At 37.2% G+C, this 16,005-nt stretch overlaps 1 protein-coding gene across 1 annotated transcript; it reads left to right on the top strand.

Annotated features, from left to right (window-relative positions):
• The first annotated feature begins 2,267 nt into the window (after nucleotides 1-2,267).
• On the top strand, nucleotides 2,268-14,836 carry LOC117299800 (BMP and activin membrane-bound inhibitor homolog). The gene is made up of 4 exons (XM_033783323.1): nucleotides 2,268-3,032; nucleotides 12,011-12,176; nucleotides 12,872-13,002; nucleotides 13,444-14,836. Exons 1-4 carry the CDS (start codon nucleotides 2,951-2,953, stop codon nucleotides 13,758-13,760), a joined length of 696 nt encoding a protein of 231 aa, XP_033639214.1. The 5' UTR covers nucleotides 2,268-2,950; the 3' UTR covers nucleotides 13,761-14,836.
• Nucleotides 14,837-16,005: the final 1,169 nt, after the last annotated feature.

Genomic DNA, 16,005 nt, shown 5'->3' with positions numbered 1-16,005 from the left:
CTCTTCAAGCAATTATTTTGTGTTTTTTGTCTGCTGCTTTTTTGTCTGCACCTAATTCACTTGTACAGCACTTTCATCGTTTTTTGATTGCTGTATCACTTATTGTTTTCAGCGTGCTTGCTTGCCGTTTGCTTTCTTAAAGGCACTGGACACTGTCAAAGACCAGTATTCTCACTTTGTGTATCCCAACTTATGCATTAAATAACCAATTTGTGAAAGTTTAAACTCAATTGGTCATCGAAGTTGCAAGAAAATAATGAAATAAAAAACACCCTCGTTGCACAAATGTGTGTGATTTCAGTTGCCTAATAAAAGGCTTCAGGCATGAAGCCTTTTAATATTTGAGTGAGAAATAACCTCTTTCTAAAAAACTTCGTTACTTCAGAGGGAGCCGTTTCTCACAATGTTTTTTATTAGTTTTCAACACCTCTTCATTGCTCGTTACCAAGTAAGTTGTTATGCTAACAATTATTTTGAGTAATTACCAATAGTGTCCAGTGTCTTTATCTCCTGTTATATTGTTATTGAAAGTTTGTTATTTTTGAATGAATGCGAGACGTCAAATTTTCATAAAATTCCCATAAAAATTGCTTGAAAAAATGTGTAAATCAGCGCGTAAATAAACCCAAATCAGCGGGTAACCGTGACTGACCCCTAGACGCAAACAGGTGCGCACTTACAATTAGAAGTAATTAATTAATCGCACATAATTCACCACGTGTGTAGTTCGTACTTTGCGGTTCTTGGTGACTTTGCTGGTGACTTTGCCAGTGAATAGCCATGATAATTATAGGACGCCAGTGCTACCATGGAGCAATCTAGTTTATTGCTCATTGGTGCTACAGAGGAGTAAAACCTAGGCTAGCTACAAGATATCTTAAACCTCTGCTGTTTTTAGTTTTCCAAAAAGGAAAATACTCCCAATTATTAGTCAATGGGCTGACGTTTCGACCCTAGCAGAGTCTTTCTCGAAGGCTAAAAGATTATTATTATTATTTATTTTTTTGTGAGACCAAAGGTGAACTTGGCTACACTGTCGTTATTGGCTTAAACCATGGATTCGCAACCGCAACGTGGTCCTGTATCTTGTTATCTTGTAAAGACGTGCTGATGTTTATATACTTAGTATAAGCACCTCAATATTTACTCCTGGATGGAATGGTTTTCTACCCACACAAAGCCTTGAAGCTGACGACAGGACGTGGCACCTAAGGTGTCATGATAGATCAATCATGGGTGCTCAACCTGCAAATTAAATTAGATACACTGAGTGTGTAGACGTATTGAATCTTGGTACAGTTCTCAAAATCAACCAAGACACACTCAAAACAAGCTCGAACCTTTACACCACTTTCAAAAATAAACAAATAACAAATTGGTTTCACTTCTTCTAAATGATTTATTTTATTTCCATGATCAATAATAACTGTTTGATTTGGAAGTAAATCAATTTGGTAAAGACATTTTGCCGACATTGTCGTTCCACTGCGGACATATTTGATGTGTAAACTTCACTGACTTTTACCGAATAATAACAATCACAACAAAAAGTATTCATTGAATTCATGAAGTATCATCATGAGTATTATCACTTAGAGTTATATTTGCCAAAGGAACAGTTTTTTTTAAAGGTTCCGCTGATAAAAGCGATTTTTCCTTCTATCTAATTTAATATTTTTCTAATTTAAATCAATACTGTTCAGATCTTTAGTCGCTTAATATTGAGAGAAAAAAAACTTCATTCGGGTTGCCTTGTAGTATATTTGAAATCAATACTGTTCAGATCTTTAGTCGCTTAATATTGAGAGAAAAACAACTTCATTCGGGTTGCCTTGTAGTATATTTGATATCTAAGTAAAACATTTCAACATTTTAAGGCGTAATTCACTGCTGAACTGATCTTTTAAATTCCAAGGAACTTTTACAAAAAATAAGTTAAATCATTTGTGCAGGAAAAAAAAAAAGACTTTAAAAACCACAAGAACGTATTACTTGAAATTAATCAAAATTCTAAATGGAATATGTATCTCCTCATCGTGCCAGTAGATTTAGTGTCTATACTTCCTTCCAATATTCTAAAGTTGATATGAATGGTTGTTTTGGGCATGCATGACGTAGCTCGCGGGGGAAGATTGCCATGCTGGTATGGTAATACACGACATGCTAGCGCCTACAGGCAACTGGCGTCCGCATTCCATATGTATCAATAACAACACAGCGCAGCAATGACAGTCCATTCACAGACTAGAAATACAAATCACGTAATGTACCATACCGCAGTCTCCCACACACCATAAGGACAGAGACACTCTATGCACACACTATCCTCTCAGATATGTCAGAAAAATGTTTTTTTCGTGAACAAAACCAAAAGCAGGCCATTATAATGTGGCACACTGACTTGGTTACTGAAGATAGCAAAGTGCGTGAGATCTACGCACACTTTGAGAGCCATAGACTGGACTTCATACTGCATTTACAACTGAACTCTTTGATTGGGCTACGCAGTCGGCAGTGTGTGATTAGAAATCGAGATACCGTGAGTTGTACTCAGTGAGCGCACATGCAAAACAGATGTAGCCCTACACGGGGTTTCTGCACTTGCTGGCCGGGAGGGAAGACCGTGGACGACTCGCTCTCTGGACCTTCCTGTCCGGTAACTTTTTCCGGTGAAGTTATTTTGACGTTTTTGGACAAGTTTTGAAAGGTCATGTTACTGACCTCACTGACAAGTATGAGGGATTTGCGAGATTTTGCAACATTTGCTGACAGATAATCGTCAGAACTGATTCTCTCTTTGCCAATTGTCCGCTAAAAATACGATAGCATGCCATAAGCACATGGCATCCTGCTTATTTCACTCCGTAAAAAATACTGAGTAACTAAATATTGAGAAGTTCATCGTTCCTGAAGATTGGCCTGAGAAACTGCAAGAGTTTCTTTCGCTACCATGTCACTTTTGAAGATATGTGTCTTCTTCTTCAACGTGTATATAATGCTGGTCATGCTGATGATGGTGCACACAACACACGGTAAAGAACTCTTTGTTTATTTCTCTAGAAAAACTATTCAATATAAGAGATAAGACTGCGTGTTTATATAACCGGTGAGGATATAGGCTAGGTAAACTATACATCCTAATATTTACTTATCTTATATTTTTGCTGGGTATATACTTACAATTGGAATGTTGGAGGTAGATGCTTGCAATGCAAGCCACACAAAGGAGTCCGGAGATTGCCATAGTGTGATAGGAGCAAATTGTGTGTACCATTGACTAATTTTCTTCATCCATGGTTATACTTTAGACGAGATGGTATTGGTCGGTAGGAAGATATTCTATGGGTATTGAATATATTTGAACAGAATTATTGAAAGTACAACAATGTTAGCTTAGTGTAAATAATTCTCAACTAATCCGTAACTAATTAATTAAATGGTCCAATTTATTTGATCATTTCAAGCTTGAATTGAGAACCGTTATAAGACAAACATCTTAATATTAAAAAAGCCACAGAGCCTGGACTTCATGCAGCAAGAGTGTAATTAATACACAGTTCAATGAAAACAAACTTATCATCTTATTTTTTATCAACTTTCGATGTGAAGAAAAGGATCACATCTCAAAACATGTTAGCTGTTTACTGTTGCTATTACTAGCTATCTCTTTAATTTATGTGAGCTTTGCCGAAATGTGTTGGAATGTACAAGGTCGCACTGTTTGTAAACAAAGGTTACCCGGTCTATTATAGACGTTCATTCTATCATTAAGAGTTTGATGATCTAACGAGGATCCCTCATTTATCAGATATGCAGGACGCAAACCGGAAAATGACATAAAAATACTGCAAATACTCGTCATTTGCGTTCAATCAGTTGTGTTTTAGTAAGTTTTGTGTTTTGATTTGTGTTTTAGTAAGTGTTTGTCCGAATTAAGTGACTTCTTTAGTGGACCATAAAGCATGGGTTTCGTTTTGGTTCAATACCCTTACAGTCACACCGTTGACTGTGTGTAACAAGCACTGGATATAGGCCTACTCAGTTTTTACCCGAGTTCCGTGAACAAAAATCGCTATTATCAAAAAACGACTAAAGCAAGCAAGTTAGTTTGGTAGAGGTATGGTTCATTTTTCTCTTTAAAAAAGTTGTTATATTCGTAAAAAGAAATGATTTCTTAGATTCCCCTCCTCCCAGCATGAAGAAGATGCCATGAGCGATCTAAGATCGTACTCGTAAGGAGGAAATTAAGGTAGAAGGTTGAACGGAAACGGAGCCTTCTAAAGTCTTAGCCCAGGTTGTGCTTCATGCGCTATCAGCCTGCATCTGACTGTAGAGCCTATATTATTGATTAAAGAAGACACTTGCTCCTCCAACCAGTTGTACATATCGAGGTACTGCATGGGCGGATTCGGTGTTGAGACATAACTTCTTCGTCGAGACTGGGATCTTCCTTGATCCCCTGTACCCACTATGGGTTAATTGGTAAACCATTCCAATTACTAGACCCTCGACAGATGACATTGCAAAAATTTAATTGAGGTCTGAAGGTTTTTTAGTTTTATAAATATTTTTGTTAATAAACCGTTTGAAAATGTTTACACATTCAGTTGAGTTACAGGTATTTAGAAGACCTGTTAACATAATTTCACTTTTACCAGTTATTAAACATTTCATTTATTGTGATTGTGAAGCCTAGGACTCTCAGAAAAGCTTGATCACTGTTACCCAATGAAGAGAAAGACAAGGAAGGAAGTTTCAGTTTTATTAGATGTGGGAGGAAAACCCCAGATAATTATTCTAGGGTAAAAATCACACAGTCAGGTAGGGACTGAAAACTCAACCCACATAGTGCCCCTGACGTGATTCGAACCGGGGCCCAAGGTGGAAGGCAAGGAATGATACCACAACACCAAGCCTATACAAGGCCTTAACCACACAACACCAAGCCTATACAAGGCCTTAACCACACAACACCAAGCCTATACAAGGCCTTAACCACACAACACCAAGCCTATACAAGGCCTTAACCATTGGACACTTTCGGTAAACAGTATTGTCCAAAGGCCCACACTTCGTGTATCACAACTTATATATAAAATAACAAACCTGTGAAGATTTAGGCTCAATCGGTCATCGGAGTCGGGAGAAAGTAACGGGGAAACACACCTTTGTTTCGCCGGTTCTTGACATGTGTTTACAGGCTATAATCCGTAATTCTCGTTGTCGAGAATTTACCTTCTGTAAACCCTGTAAGTTAATTGTAAATCTGTGAGGGTTTTTTTGGGTTTTTTTCTGTTCCGAAAGTGTATAATGTTTATAAAGGTGTCTAAAACGTGTTTGTTGATTGGATCGAAACATAGGCACAAAGGGTTGTTTGAGTTTGCTGGATGGAGTGACCTGTTTCCGGAGAGTTTTATTCTATAAAATGACGATTTGATGGTAAGTCGATCATCAAATGTTTGCATTGTGGCTGAATTTGACACACCTTAAGTTGTCCAGAGGAGGAAAACACAGACCTATGTCATACATATTCTTGCTGAATAATTTTAGAACTCGTCGTTTGTGTATCTGGGTATCCGTTTGTGCTGGAAAGTTTGGCTATGGATGAATGAGAACTGCCTAACTTAAAATGGGTTCAAAACTTAACTCGTTGTAAGTCCTAAGATTGATCCTAAATTATAAGAAGAGTTTGAGTTTGGTGAAATCATAGAGCAGGGGACAAATCGACGGCTGGCCACTATTAACAAAACTTTATGTTTGTGTTTATTTTGAAATTTATGTGAATAGGCCCAAATACATGAACAAAATCTAACACATCACAGTTTTCTTACTTGAGCGTATCGATGAGGTTGATACTTTCTTTAGAAGTTCCACTGGTATGGATGTATAGATTTATAAATACAAATGTAACCTGATTGGTACAACTGTAAACCCCGAACGCACCAGGGTGTCTATGCTGTGCGGGACAGGGGGTCCCCACAGCGACATTGTGGCACCCATTGCCGACTAACGATTGCAACTTCAACTAAACACAAAACAAAACTTTAGCTAGTGACGCTTGGACCTACTTGACCAAAAACTAGATACAGTTATTATTTTTTCATCTATTAAAAAGATCGAGAAGAGAAAGAGAATGGGCTAGACTTTGGAGTATCGGCACCGGGCTCCAATCGCCCACTTGACGGCCCAATGTTTTCATCGAGACAGTGACAGCCGACTATAAATCATTAACTTGAAGCATGGACTTTGGGATTCCGTGGGCTCCGGTGTGGTTTACTTGAGCAATTAAATCATATCATTTAGGTGTAGTACAACATGTTGTGTCGATCATTTTATAATATTCCCTTTATTGTGAGAAATGTTAATATTTAGGTATATGGAGTGGATGTTATGTGGGAGGAGCAAAATAGTGTCATTTGGTGTCCCTTTGTCGTCATTCTCCACAACTGTATGATTGTTATCTGTGTCCATGAAAGGAACGAACAATGTTGCGCAATGTTGGTTGAGAATGTTGGTTTTCTCGTTTCGAATGTGATTGAAACCATGGAGGTAGTGTTTCCATGGATACAACTGGCTGTCGTCATCCACTCACGGCATATGAGCCAATCCAGCCAGGATCTAAGATTTGTTGTCTCCGTTCTAGTCTCAGGAAGTTGTAGCGTCTTGAATAGTGCGTTAAATCTGTGTCCATGATAGCAATATTAACAAATGTTGCACAATTTTTGGTTGAAAATGAAGGTTTTTTCGTTTCAAATGGTTGACACCATGGAGGTACACTCTAAATAGGGGGGATTTAGTCCAAATGATTGTAGTTAGGGACGAATCAATTTTTAAATTTAAATTAAAATCTTTTCAAATTGAATTTGAAATACTTATGATTTATTTTTTAAATCTTAAATGGATTGGTCCCTAATCTTTTGATTTGATTAAATTTTAAATTCCTCCCATTTAGAGTGTGTGTTTCCATGGATACAACTGGCTGTCGTCATCCACTCACGGCATATGAGCCAATCTATGGCAGATTCTAAGTTATGTTGTCTTCAGTCTAGTCTTAAGTTGTAGCGTCTTAAAGTTGCCTACTGCAGTCATAACACGGGCACACTAGTCAAGGCTAGTCTCTTAAATCCAGGCAGACAAGCTTCGGATGATTAATGTTCTTGGAATACAGGGTCTTCGGCACAGTCAGATTTTTCAAATATTCCTTCCTCTTAAGAGATAACTGCTACAAGTGGGACCCCTCAAGACCACGTGGGAGTTATCCTTGGTTTGTTTACAATAATTCAGTTGTTGTTTATGGAGTTTAAAATACCACGAATGATAACATAAGCAGCGCGTTCTTAGTCTGGTACTTGAGGAGTGACTTGGTGACTACTTGCCCTTTCTCAAGATTAAGATAAGTGATGACGTGTGGAATCTGTCATTCTAGTTGGAGTGTTATTATACATTGCTCCGTAATTCAAACAAACACTTTGGAATTCTTGGATTGCAGAGTGGCGTAGCAAGTTGCCAGTATTTGTTCGCCATATTGAGACTTTTTAATTATGTTGCATTTAAGGGTCTGTTTATTTGTGGATAATGACTCTAAAAATTAATGGCAATAAAAACTTACTAATGGGAAGAAACATTTTGGGAATGTTTTCACTTCTTCCGAAAGTTTCTCTAGAATTTTTGAAGAAAACCCCCCAGCAGATCCAATTTGGTGTCAGGTAATATTTACTCAGCTAAACATTTTCCGTAAAAGTAGTCTGCAAATCATCAGCCAAACTCAGCAGAGTCAACCAGTCTGGGTCTACCGTGTGTATCGACCAGATCACGGCTACTCATTTGGCTATGTCCCGCTGCTCACCACGCACCGGGGAGCTAGCCATATGTGCGGTAAGCCACAACAATCAGCAATAAAGAAATACAAAAATGAAAACAAATATTAACAAATAAAAAATGTTATTGACAGTCAAGATTAGACTCAGATGTTGAAATCAATATGGGAGACAGATGGAGAAATCAATCGGGTTTTTATGAGACAAAAGGAAGTTGGATTTATTTGTTTAACCCGAGACTTCGAAAAGCCAAACTAATGATTGAGGTTTATGAAAAATGGAGAAAGATTTGATATAATTGGAATCAAATGTGCTTTATTCTCTCTTTGAGTCGTCTGTAAAAATATAAATCCGTTTATGGGAAAACTTTTGAACATAGAGATTCATGCAACCTTCAATTTTATCTTCACGTCAAACTTGCTGACAACTCTGAGTAATCTTACTATTCAGTTAAATAATAGGTCAAAATGAAATATTCATAAGATCTCCTAGGAGATAGTGAACAGTATTCAATGTTTGTTATTAGTTAAAGGCTTACACCACGTGTTCCCATACTACAAACGTGATAACATCAGTGCCATGAAGCACAACATTTCACTACACTACACTGCTCTAGAATTGCAAAGGTTGTGGGTTCGAATTCCACCCGAGTAATATACCTGTGGGTTTTTGTCACAGGACTCAGGGAAGTACTGAGTAAACGGTGCTTGCACACATCGGTGTAAGGGTAAAAACCATAATTAATATTCATTATCCCCAAGATTCAAATTTAACATCTATTTATACTTCATTTCTAACCAACTCCCCATCATTTACAGCTAATTGACTGCAACCCATTATGATAATTTCTACCGAACTTGTACTTCTAGCAAATAAATACATGAAACAATACTGACTAAACAGTCGAGTCGTACTTTAACATAATACAGTGCATAAAACAATACCTTTCTAACATCGCAATTATTTACAACTAAAACTTACTAAAATCCATAATGATAATTTCTACCTTGTACTTCTAGAAAATAAATGAATTAAATATCAAAGAATACTGACTAACAGTCTATCCATACCCAAACATAATACAGTGGCGAAAAAAACACAGCGTCGTTTACTCTAATAGGTATCGTAAGAAAGTACTTTGAGACAAGTTCAAGGTTAAATTCTTATTAATAGGTTCACGTGGAGCTAACAGCACGTGGAATAAAGACGAGAGTGCGTGGACCTTAAAGGGCAAGTCACTCACCCTCATTAAAGTATGAATAATGCAAGGATCAGAAAGCTTTTACGCAGCATCTAGGACCCGAATTATTTTTATTTTTTTCAGAAATGTGCTTCATTTTGTTAGTGTTTAACAAGATTATTTGATAGTTTTGACATTGTTGGTTTTTTAGCTATTTGGGTTTTAACAATAATGTTTTATTTTGTATATTTTTTGCTTGAAAGCCCCTGACCCAATATTGATATAAAACAACGTCAGTTTGTTGAGTCTTTTGTGGATCGGTGCTCTTTACTTAATTTCATTTGTGTTGTCCCTTATGTATTTCAGTGCACGTTTCTGCTTGTGAATGTTTTTTCTGTTGGTTGATTTTGGTAGTTTAGCCGACGACTGTTTTATGTGAGTAGGACTTCAAACCATGAACTTTAACGATCCCACTGTTTTCAGCATCGCTATATTCATATAAAAGTACAATCGGTAATTTAGTGCCTTTAAGTAGCCTTCTTTCCGAGGCTCATTATTCTAATCACCCTCTTTCCAAGGTTAAAGGTTTTTTAAAGTTTGTTTTGACCTGTTGTCTGTTATCGAAGTTCATTCAGATAATAATAATCACAATGTGGTGGATTATTGATTACATCAGCGCAGTGAATAGTAGTCTGTTAGATACCAACGCTATATATAAGAATATCAATATTTTGCAATGACTCGGAGGTTTTGGTTAATATTTTTCCTTTTAAAAATATCCTTATTTGGTTTTGGTTGGGTTTTTGTTTTTGTCTTATTTGTTAATTTCGTATGTGGAACCGTAACCCGTCATCATTAACGCCTGACCAAATAGCAACAGTGTACGTCAAGGTGACGTCACTGATACCGGAAGCTTTACTCCGTTAGCAGTTCAGAGCGTGTGACTTACTTTGTGTCAGAATTACGTCACGACATCCGAAGATCATAAGTTCTATCTATCCCTATTTTTCCATAGCCTAAGAAATAAAAGCTGTATACACGACACACAAGAGGGCAGCATTCATCAACCCTAAGGTTCAAGAAACACCAGTATTTCTATCCGTCCAACCTCACCAAGCTTCGCGCCGCCTTGGTGTATTATTCTAAAGTTGTGCTCATTAATATCATGTTCCAGAATAGAAACCACAGTGAGGTGAATGTACCGACTCCCGTTTAAATGAACTCTGTCACGTATTCGCCATTTTCTATATTTCAATTAGTTTCTGACTGGCCGCTGCATTGAGTTGGAGACAGTGAGATATACTGTTCATTAAGAACAGCGTCAACTCCATGGTCAAATTACTACGACCTTGCATTCCCATATAGTAGTGAGTCAGAAATTTGAGATTAAATTATAATTACAAAAAATGAACCTTGAAAATCGAGCGGTCGAATAACTGTATCATGTTATTTTATTTTATTTTATTTTATTTTATTTATTTATTTATTTATTTATTTATTTATTTATTTATTTATTTATTTATTTATTTTTAAGAAGCGAGGAGTTCAAGGCAGAAGCCATTCTTTATGACAATAGGATGGTACATTTTCAATGAAAAATGAAATTTGAAATGTATCTCAGAAAACTTTTAACTAGCTGGAACGCTGACTTGACCTACAGCGACCTGTGGTATAATAAATGTTTACACAAATAATAATAGTAATTAGGGATTCACAAGAAATTTATAAACTAAGTATCATTATTTTGTAATTTCCTGTAGGCAATCATCATGCATTGACATGAAGAAGGCATTTAATTTTCATCGATGATAAGTTATGATATTATTTTGTTGTAAAATCCTGTAGACAGACATCATGCATTTTACGAAGACACAAATAAGAAAGTATGCTCGTGATACCATGACTCATTCAGATTGTTTCCTTGACTTCATCATCCATTGACTCTACCAGGCCTGATACTTCACGGAGGCAACGGAGGCGATTGCCTCCGTTGCCCCTTGTCATTGCCTTGGTGCCCTTGAAATGCTCCAGTAGAAATTTACAATTTCCTCATAGGGTGCCCTTTGCCAAAGAGAAATTGCCTTGGTGCCCTTGCCCTTTCAAAAACGAAGCATACAGCCCTGCTCTACATCTGTGTAAAATGAATTGTTATATTGGCCTTGAATTGTGTGGGTTTTCCATCACACACCAAACACCAATCCCAGACGGTGAATCTTGGTTTGAAATCAAGGGATTCTTCTTCTTCTTTCAAAGATAACCTGATTGAGGAGAGTCTGTTCATGGAGACGATGTTTTATTCATTGATGAGAAACATGATTTAGTGGTAGTACATGACCTGCTTTTAGAGTGTTTCATTCATTTATTACATTCCCATGGTGAAGATGTTGCTATATACTCATTGCAGTCTCTGATGTCCAATCACATTACAGAATATTAAACTAGAATAATTTATGCGAGATTTTTGTTTCAGGGGGCAATTAATCAACTTTTTGTCATCATTGTATACTATGTGTTTTTAACTCGGGCGGGAAGAAGGGTAACTCGGGCTGGAGTCCAACATTTTGATCTCTTATCGTTGTTATAGCAACGGTAGACAGTTGTGTGGTTTAAAATTAATGAAGAGTCTTATTATTGTTTTTAAGGCGTATTGTGTATAATTTTGACCGATGTTTCATTTGATTAATTGTGTAATTAATTGTATGAACCGATATTTGTAGTGTATTGTATACAATTAATTTTAAAAACGGAACAAAACTAATATCCTAGGGAAGGGTTACAACAATTACACTTTTTTAAACTAACAATATTTTCACTATTGAGAAAGTTCTTGACCAGAAACTGTGACGTAGTTCTCGAAGTGACCATATCGACCATGCTCCATTGCATAGTTCAATTAGTTTCAATCTCCCTATGCTCTATGGTTTCTGGTTAGTCTAGTCGCTCATCCGAACTTGCTCTGGGGTGTTACAATGACGTCATTAATTGATATCTCCTTTTGTTCCTTGTGTTTTAGGTAAGCTCATCTGTGCCTGTACAACACCAGCATGTAATGACACTGGTAGCATTACATGTAATGCTGTGACGTCATGTTACACCCAGTACCTAGATAGGGGTGATGGTAGCTCACCAGTCACACGTGGTTGTATTGATGACACTACACCTCTTTTTTGTGAAAATAGGTAGGCAGACATTTCATTTAAAATCGTCTACATTATCTAATGCATAAAACCTTACTTGGTGACTAGTAATGGAGAGAGGTTGATAGTATAAAACATTGTGAGAAACAGCTCCCTCTGAAGTGACGTAGTTTTCGAGAAAGAAGTATTTTTTCCACGAACTTGATTTTGAGACCTCAGATTTAGAATGTGAGGTCTCGAAATCAAGCATATGAAAGCACACAACTTCGTGTGACAAGGGTGTTTTTTCTTTCTTCATTATCTCGCAACTTCGACGATCAATTGAGCTAAAATTTTCACAGCTATGTAGATACACCAAGTGAGAAGACTGGTCTTTGACAATTACCAATAGTGTCCAGTGTCTTTCAAGGACATTTCTTTTGAAATAATTAGATTGTACACAGAAGAACTTTAATTTGCAAACATTGTTTAACTAAGGTATCCTTTAAAATTACTTAAGCATAAAATGTGACCTTGAAGAAAAGGAAAAATGTATTTCCATGAATTTATATTGGCCCTCCACTTTCATTATCGAATGTTTGTTTTTAATTTTGCTTTGTATTGTATACATTATTTACTTATTATTTGCCTATAGTCGTTATTTTAATATCTATGTTTATGTTCCATTGTTTTTTAGTTGAAGGCCAAAGTTGTGTAGCAAACTGAATTAACTGTGTTCTATTTCCCCAACCATATAGGAGACCAATCGTACCAGATACAACATGGCCCCATCTTACGTGTTGTAAGCAACCAATGTGTAATGCAGACAATGGTGTAGTAACTGCTCCTACATGGCCACAGAAAATCTTCGAAACTACCACAGTTCATGGTAAGTTTAAAACGACCTTATTGTTGCATACTATATTCTTACTCGTAACAGTTTACCAGGGCCAAATTTCATAAAGCTGTTTAGCAGAAAATACTGCTTTGACGTCTTTTCTCAGCACAAATTTAGTGGGGCACCAGTCACAACAGTGTTAACTTCAATGGAATTTTGATTGGTATCCTGTCTCTTCTAAGCAATACTTTTGTGTGCTTAGCAAGTTTGTTCTAAGCAATACTTTTGTGTGCTTAGCAAGTTTGTGTGCTTACAAGGCTTTATGAAGTTGGGCCCTGATGTTGGTGCCTATTCGGCCACGGTTACTCTTTCAAACTTGTTAATGTATTCGTAAACATAGACTTTTATATATCTCTCTCTTTTTATTAAGATAAAGTAAGCTTTAATTGTTCATTCAAATGAGATTGAATCCTTCTCTTTTTCCTTTGTCAGTCTTTCAGCCTCAAGATACCCCTCATCGCAACTCCAACCACCCAGCAGAAAACTTCAAACCAAGATCAGATGACGAGTTTTATCATCCAGCCTTTATGATCATCCTTCCCGTCATTACAGTGTGTCTTTTCGCAATGCTTATTGTCGTCATTGCTGCTGTAGTCAGACAATCACGCAGCAGACGACATAGAACTTCTGGTGAATTTGGCGCCAATTTTAACAATACCGGGTTGCCCGTTGCGAACTGCAGGGGTAATTGTTACGGCTCTGGTGACCCGTATATAAGGGAGAAGTTTTTTCAAAGTGTTCAAGTCTGATCGTTAGAGTTTCGCTGGTAGTTTGTTTTCATCACCAGTTCAAGATGGTCGTCCTCTCTGTCCCGGATGCTTGATTGGCCTTCTCGTTGCTAAGGGAAATGATGTTTGTTTTTAAAGCTGTAAAGGTGTGGCTTTATTATAGTCGATTAGAACTATCTACTGTTTTCAAGTATTTAAAACAAATTCGCTTTTAAACTTTTATAAAGTATATGTTTTTAGTTTTAAAGTTTTTTCAATGTGAGCATGGTAAACTTTGAAGTTGAAGGTCGGCCACTTATATAGCCAGAGTGCCTTATTTGGGCTTAGCATGTAAACGAAGATAACCAAGGAACAACAGTGTACATTTCGAAACAAAATTGATGGATTCTTGCTTTTGAATATAAGCTTCATTCTGGAAAGTCCGGAATCAAAATTGGCCCTTAGAAGAACCCCTGGGATCATGAGAACCATTTACTGGTCAGCGTGACCAGTTTATGTGCTTAACATAAATGAGGGTTAGATAATGGGCCAAATCAAGCTGTTTAACAGAAAAAACGGCTTGACCATTTCTTTGCTAAGCAAAAAATGAGTAGGGCACCAGCCACAACAATGTAAATTAACGTGATTTTGGCTGGTAACCTGTTTCTGGCTAAGCAATACAATTCCGTGTTTAGCCCGTTTTTATGCTTGCAGGCTTTATCAGAAAACGTGTCAGCCCAACTTGAAAATTGAGCTGACCTCCCAGCTCGATTTAGATCCAGTGTGGCAAGGAGATTCTGTTCAACCATACGGCAAACTACGTACAAACTACTTCTGATAGCGCCCTCTTTTGAATATTCCTCATACAGCCCACGTTATTCCCCATTATGAGGGACAGAATCTACGGCTGGCGGAATTCCCTGATGGGACATGACACCCGCAATTTTTGTGTCCAAGGATGAAAAGAAACTTAATTTAGCCCTCTTTTAAAAAAAGTTTATTGTGCTAGTTTGAATTGGACTGGTACACAATGTGTATAACTTAAGGTATAAACAGTTACCGAGGACTATGTCTGTATCGTTACTTTGATAAATAAACTAAATAATAAAAGTTCTAAAGTAATCGAGTTTTCTATATTATTTTGAATGACGTCGGAGTATTAAACATTCCTATGCTGGAAATACTCGACAAGGATTGCAGTTTAGAAACGGGTTTTCACCTATAGATATAACATGTAGATTTCGTTTGCGGTAACACCGTGTGTATCTACTTGTTGTGTAGATTAATGTTCTTTTTTGAGAACTTGTCTTGCTACCATTATTCAACTATCACGGAGTAGATTTTTCAGAAATACAACATGGATTTTTACAACGATTTTTTTGAACTACAACATGGTTTTTATAATAATAAATAACTAAAACATAACATGACGGCTATTACAGTTGTGTGGTAAAAGATTCCATCAAATCGGTCGTACTTTGAGCGGATACACGTGCGGTTTACCCCCTTGTCCCAAAGGCACACATTGAAAGAAAAATAAACGCTATTTTCCGTTTTAAAATGTGGCCGTGCAACCAAGTACGTTGTTTAAATTATAGCTGCCAGTGAGAATAAACCGCGGTTATAACCAAAGTTACACAAGCAGGAAATTAACGCTAACTGCCCGTCAAGTTTGTCATGTTGTAATTACGTTCTCTGAAGGAATAAGAAGTTAAAAAGTGTCACTGTTACTTTGAAGGGCTGATTCCGAATTAGCGGCTGCAGCTACGGCTCTGGCTGTTGCTAAGGGTGTTGCTGGAGACGTCATAAACTTTAACACATGAATGACGCGGAGAAAACCGTAGCCGTCAATTCGAACAGACATCGGAGTCCTTCTGACGCACGATCCAGTGGAAACCAATATGGCGCTTTTGTCTTAAGAATTTGCATTATTATGGCTTTACTGAATTGACGGCTACGGTTACGATTGTTGCTAAGGATGTCCTATACTTCAACTGGGTTGTATTTCTATGACTTCAACGCGTAATGACGGGCGAAACAGCCGTAGCTATATCGTATTCTCCAATTCGGACATGGCTTTATGATCTGCTATTGGTTTCTCAGAATATTAAATCTGAAGAACGCTTGTCTTTTAGGGTCCATGCTTTAGCCGTAATCTCAAAAAAACATAAAATATTACACACTGCTCTAGTATTGCAAGGGCCATGGGTTCGAATCCCACCCGAGTACTATGCCTGTATATAGTGCTAAAACACATCGGTATATGGGCAAAAACCAAATTGAACAT

Source organism: Asterias rubens, chromosome 15, assembly GCF_902459465.1.
Source record: "Asterias rubens chromosome 15, eAstRub1.3, whole genome shotgun sequence".
Classification (NCBI taxonomy): Eukaryota; Metazoa; Echinodermata; class Asteroidea; order Forcipulatida; family Asteriidae; genus Asterias; species Asterias rubens.
Note: the sequence above shows the minus strand (reverse complement) of the source record. Positions and strands in the feature narration are given on the sequence as shown.